At 35.3% G+C, this 6,543-nt stretch overlaps 1 protein-coding gene across 1 annotated transcript; it reads right to left on the bottom strand.

The window, feature by feature from the left end:
* Positions 1-3,285: 3,285 nt before the first annotated feature.
* LOC140969758 (small ribosomal subunit protein uS19) lies at positions 3,286-5,115 on the bottom strand. The gene is made up of 4 exons (XM_073431208.1): positions 4,960-5,115; positions 4,725-4,870; positions 4,109-4,166; positions 3,286-3,819 (listed from the first exon to the last, which is right to left on the bottom strand). The coding sequence occupies exons 1-4, from the start codon at positions 4,960-4,962 to the stop codon at positions 3,571-3,573; spliced, it is 456 nt and encodes a 151-aa protein (XP_073287309.1). The 5' UTR covers positions 4,963-5,115; the 3' UTR covers positions 3,286-3,570.
* Between the last annotated feature and the right edge of the window lie 1,428 nt (positions 5,116-6,543).

Below are 6,543 nucleotides of genomic sequence, written 5' to 3'. Positions count from 1 at the left end.
TCAAGCTGTCCTACTGAAATCAGATTGTGTGTCAACTTTGGTACATGCCTTACTTTGTTGATTTTCCAGACAGATCCATTTGTCATCTTCATCCGGATATCACCCATACCAACAATTTCCAAAGGTTTTCCATCAGCCAGGAAAACTTTTCCGTAATCTCCCGCAATGTAATTATCGAATACATCACGATTACCAGTGGTATGAAACGAAGCTCCCGAGTCCATAACCCAAGAATCAACCGAGCTTTCCATGGATAGTAATAGAGCATCATGTACCTCCTCAGTAACAACATTAGCGTCGTTCTTTGTTGATCTGCAATTCTTTTTCAAGTGACCAGTCTCACCACAGCTCCAGCACTTCACATTCTTTTCAAAGTTGCTTTTGTCTTTTCCATTTCTTGACTTGGATCTACCATGCCATTGGTTAAAACTCTTTTCGCCACTCCTGCTCCTTCCTCTATTCTCGAGATTTAGAGCAGATCTCAATGATGTTCCTTCACCCGAATCCATCCTGCGAACTTCTTCAGCAAGAATTTGATCTCTGACATCATTGAATTGTAGCTTTCTTTTTCCAACAGAGTTGCTAACCGCTGCCCGCATCGGTTCCCAATTGTCTGGTAAAGACGCCAAAAGAATAAGTGCCCGAATCTCATCATCAAATTTAATTTCAACCGATGTCAGCTGTGAAACAATCGTGTTGAATTCATTGATGTGTTTAGCCACCGATGCATCTTCTCTCATCTTCAAGTTAAATAACTTCTTCATGAGATATACTTTATTATTTGCCGATGGCTTTTCGTACATGTCCGACAAAATGGACATCATCTCCTCCGTTGTTTTTGCCTCCGCCACGTTATGTGCCACGTTCTTCGTTAGGGTCAATCGTATTACACCTAACACTTGTCGATCAAGAAGCTTCCAGTCATCATCCTCCATCTTTTCCGGCTTCTTTCCAGATAGAGGTTGATGCAACTTCTTGCTATACAAATAATCAATAATTTGTAGTCGCCAGAACGTAAAATCTGTACCGTCGAACTTGTTGATACTCGGTCCCGATCCATCATCTCCGGCCATCACTTCTCTAGCCTTAGCAAAAAGTCTAAAAAATCTTTTCTGATGTGGAAGATCAGACAAAGCTGCAACCACAGAGCATACTCAGAATTCTTAAGAATTTTCACAACAAGGCTCTGATACCAGTTGTTGGGGAATTACACCCCCGAAGCGATGCCGACCACGATGATAATAGTACCCAAAAAATTGCGGAATAAAATAACCAACAAGAACACAAAGATTTACGTGGTTCACCCAATATAGGCTACGTCCACGGAGCACTGCAACTTTTATAACTGGAAGAAATATTACAACAAGTGTATACACCAATACACTCAATATTTCTCACACTCCCAACCCGAGTATACCGAGAAAATAATTTCTCTAACTCACACAAGAGAATTCCCGCACTCAAGAAAAAAATACACTCTTTTTTTCTATGCACTCTCTATTTATCAAAGCTAAAAAGCTTTTGATTTTGGGATACAATAACTGAAGGAATTGAGCTCTATTTATAACTAATTCCCTCGTCCAATTTTAATAAAAAAACGATGTGGGAAAAGATTTTATTATTATTTTATTTAATGTGGGTCCCACCACATTAAATAAAATCTTACCTAACACAGCCCGCACTGCAAGAAAACACCGTGTTTCATTATTTTGTGCATAGTGCCTTCCAACACCACTCCGGGGAAAATCTTGAAGGTTATGCAGCTGAAGTGGACTGGAAATATGAGATCACCAGAGTGCTGCCTAGTGATTCCCCGTCCGATTTGGTCTTATAGTTGTCAGAGCAATGAAATAACCGAGGTCTTTAGACGCCTTCTTGATGGACTAATTCTCCCGTCCTCTTTTAGAACCAAGAAAAACGTCTCATGAGATTTCCTTCCTTCCATAAACTCTTTACAAGCATTTCTTCGGCAGCAGCATCAGTCATAAATCCGGAATTCCTCGTGTCCCCAAAAGCCCTCAAAGCAAGAATAGCTCTTCCACACTTGCAATAAGCACATATGAGAAACTTGTGTATGTAAGCTTCAGGCTCCAAGTCAGTCTGTCGTACCATCTCAAAAAGTCGTTGCACTGTCTTACAAGTGCATAATGATGGATCAACCCAGAAAAGGTCTGTAAATCTGGGAATATCCCATGCATAATCATCTCCTCAATTACATCCATGGCTTCAGTGTTCATCTGATACTTTGCCAATGTCCTCAAGAGAGATGAACAAATAACCAGCTGACAGTTTTGTGACAAAGGACCACAAATGGTCTCAGCATTGTGGAAAATGTTTAAAGCGGCATCACCCTTTCCGGAGAACCCATAGAAATCAATAACTAATCTAATTGTTCTGAACGACAATCTCATACCCTCCTTTTTTTTTATCTTAAACAAGAGTTGATCAAGCAGTTGGACACAACCATGGCGAGCCAACTTCGTAATCATCCTCGATATCGTGTAAACATCGTGAAAATATACAGGTTGATGAGCAACCCAACAGAAGAATGGCCACGCTGTTTGTGGCGGAAAGTTTGGAAACTATGAAATAACCCATATGATTTGGTGAAATACGTTTTGTCCTTGCAATTCAACTTTTGATTTTTACGAGCATTTAATTAAATTAATTCCAAAAACAAAATTTAAGCCTCGTTGGGATTAAAATTTTATCAACTGAATTACGTTTTGATGCTACTCTCATATAACAAATTTTCAAAATCAATTATGTGTGGGTCCAATTGTAAATATAGAATTTTTGCTTGTTTATGTATCTCATTTCTCATCGTATAGAAATAATTTTGTTTTCCTATTTGATTCCATAAAAGATGTACATTTCGAAATTGAAACGGTTTTGGTTAGGAAAATATATATAAACAAAAACAATGACTTTAGTATCACTTACCAGCATACTTTTAAACTATATTAACAGAACAATCCTTTTTGAAATTTTCGATGACAACCAAAAAATATTAAATAATAAATAGATCGATGTGGAATAAACGATATAGGATAAAAAGTGTGAAACAATAATAACATAGAAAAGATTAATTATAACTGATATGCATGTATGTAACAAGTAATAAACAAAAACCGCGAACATAAACAGTACACTCATTTCTTTTCTAGTTTGCTTCTAATTGTTATTTTTTAAAAAGAAAATCTAACGAATACAAACAATGCCAAAAACATCAGGAACCCTCCTGAAAAGACAGATATTAGAAATGTAAAAAAACATGCAAAAGACTATCGAATTTTCTTTTAGGAAAAAATATCAAATTCAAAACTCTTATTCCAAATTATCCGAGACCAATTTTCCAAAGACGGGAGTTCAGATGTAGACGTCACAAGTCTCAACTAACACTCGAACAGCTTCAATAAAACACTAAAGAGAAACAAAAATTCAGAAACAATCACATTCGTTCCCCTTCATATACCTCCTTGGATTGCGGGTTAGAATAATCAAGTGGCGGTAATGAGGAGGAAGAGTTGGCCCCAACATAATGTCTTCTTGATTTGAGGGCAGAACTTTTTACTTGAGAGGAATAAACCTTGAAGAGTGTGTAGCACCAATACCAGGTCTTCCGTGCTTGACCGGCTTGTATGAGATCGAGAACTCAGCAAGATAGTGGCCAATCATTTCGGGTTTAATTTCAACTGGGTTAAAGGTTTTGCCATTGTAGACACCAAGGACACTGCCAATCATCTCAGGAACGATGATCATGTTTCGCAGGTGGGTTCGAACAGGAGCTGGTTTCTCACCTGGTGGGGCCTCACGTTTCTAAAACATATACCATAGGTCATATCAGTTCAACACAACCACAAGTATGCAAGCACAGAATGAATAGTAGGAAAACTATTTATTCCAATTTAATAAAAAAAGAATAAATTTTGCAATCCAGAAACTGCCAGAGGCACAAAAACTCAGTGCCGTGAGTGTAACAAGTGGAAAACTTATGAATAAACATGCTCGAGTGAAACAAGATTAACAACTAGAGTGAAAAACGTACCTCGAGAAATTGCATAAAAAGGTGAATTATAATGATGAGTTGAAAATTTGGAATACTTACAGCCTTGCGCAGCTTCTTGATCAAAGCCATTGGCTTCCTCTTCAGACCCCTCTGGAACCTGCCCATTTCATCATCCAGGTAAGGATCGGATCAAATGTTAAATGGCAAATAAAATGTGCTAAAACAAACATAACCAAAGTATCATGTCACAATACATGCTCCAGACACAAGCGGTGATAAAGAAACAAATTTTCAAGGGAAACACACTTTTCAGTTGAAATCATCCACAACAAATCAATGCAGTAACATATTATAACACACCTTAAACTTGGTTAGTCGAACACTGTTCGTGGTTACAACATACAAGATGTCATAAAAGGGACCAGCTCACAATTACAAAGCTTCATAAAACAAACACTGACAAGATAAAAAATACATGAGCAGCATAAAACAGCAGCAACCAAAATTATAGCTTGACACTGCTGCACAAAGTCAAACCACGAACGAGAAAAACACTAAACATCCACTAACGACAATAAAAGATATTACAGATTCGCTAGCTGTTATACCGTACGATTCAAGTTCATCAATCAATCAACAATTCACTAAAAAAATCATATAATACAGATAATCAAACCCCAATAGGATAACGAAAATAAAAGAAAAACCATAATACCTTCTTCTGGCACGAGCATTGAAGAGTTTGACGAGCTCGTCAGTGGACATATCAAGGAGGGCATCCAGATCCACACCTCTGAAGCTAAACTTCTTGAACGTCCTCTTCTTCGGCTGCCCAGCCGCCACCTCTGTCTCGACGTCAGCCTGCACAACACACAACACAGACACATAATAAGCGAATTCACGCACATTGAGAGTGCCCGAGAGTATAGAAGATGGAACAAACTAGTTACCATGGTTGCTGATGGAATTGGTGTGATGCTGTTGAATTGAGAAGAAGAAGCTCCGCCGCTAGGGTTTCGGAAGCAGGATTGAGTATGAGAATCGATTAGTAGAGGGCGTTGTCTAATTGGTCCAGAGCCCAAAACGAAGAGGGCTAAAGGGCCGAATGTTTTGTCAAAGGCCCGATAAGTATTGGCTTCCGGGATATTTCGTTAAATTTTATTTAATTGCATGGTTATATTTTTTATAAATCAAATCTGCTGTGAATAAAAATCGGGTATTTTTTTACTAGTGCGAAAAAATGAAAATAGAAAAAACTGTGGTGTAAGAAAAAAAAAATGAGCTGGAAAAATATATTTTTTTAAAAAAAAAACTGAAAAATAAGGCCTCGAGAATTTTCATTTTCTAAATAATGTTTTCCTGGAATATAAGCAAACATTGTCTTTGTATTTCACCTCATGTGCTCTTTTAAATATATAAGCATAATTTATGTCTATACATGCAATAGTTGTGCATAATGTTTTATAAATAAATAAATAATGTTTAAAGAACTATTAACTTTAATATTTTCCAAAATAAAAGGAGTAATTTATTAAGACACGTTGCTATATAGTATATATACATGGTTACTGTTATAAGGCATGTAATTTCCCAATATTTTGTAATACTTTTAGATAAATAATAATTATTCAAATAAGATAAATTTTTTTATTTTTACTTTTCTGAATTATAAGTGAATTCATCGGATTAAAATAATTTTTTTTGCACTTAAATTTTGATAAAATAAATATGGTTTCATAACTTAGTGAATTATATTAAAATAGGGGTTTTTTAATATTTAAATTTTGTATATGGTTATGAAATTCCTTGGTCTTGTTTTCACTAGTCAAAAGTTCTCCAAGATATGTATTATATAAAATATAATAACATATGATAAATCAAAATACTGTTAACTTTATTTATCAATAGATATTTGTCGTAAGAAAATGTGCAGCTCCGGCAACTCACCACCATTGGAAATATTTATTCAACTAGAAAGAGTCAAAGTGGTTAAAATTTAAGATTAATTAATTTTATAATTATTTTCCAATGTTTTCCTCTCCAGTTAAATAATAATAATGATCCAATATTCAAACATTCCGTGTCTTTGAATTGGACTAAAGACTTTGTTATATATCAAAGCTTGGATTTCTACGTTCCGAGTCCAAAGCACCAACATGTGTTTCTTGATTATTAGTAATTTTGCACACACATGGTGTGTGAAAAATAATGAATAATGTAAATTTATATATTTTAATTCATATGTTTACTTTTTTACAATCGGAAAAATTTTTTTACTAAAATTTTTATGTATTAGAAAGAAATAAAATAATAAATTATAGATATCCACATCAAATATTTTCCCCGGTCGTAATAGATAGATATATAAGGTCAGGCATGACGATCATCTTAATGAAAATATTAATTAGCATGATGTCAGCTAAGTAAGAATTCAAATTGTACATTGAATATATTCTATTATATGTTTTGGTAAACATAATTTCTACACTCTTATCAATTGGCTTGTAACTTCGGAGCTAGGATTTATAGTGTAA

The sequence above is a fragment of the Primulina huaijiensis genome, unplaced genomic scaffold (genome assembly GCF_012295235.1).
Source record: "Primulina huaijiensis isolate GDHJ02 unplaced genomic scaffold, ASM1229523v2 scaffold42729_ERROPOS115676, whole genome shotgun sequence".
Lineage (NCBI taxonomy): Eukaryota > Viridiplantae > Streptophyta > Magnoliopsida > Lamiales > Gesneriaceae > Primulina > Primulina huaijiensis.
Note: the sequence above shows the minus strand (reverse complement) of the source record. Positions and strands in the feature narration are given on the sequence as shown.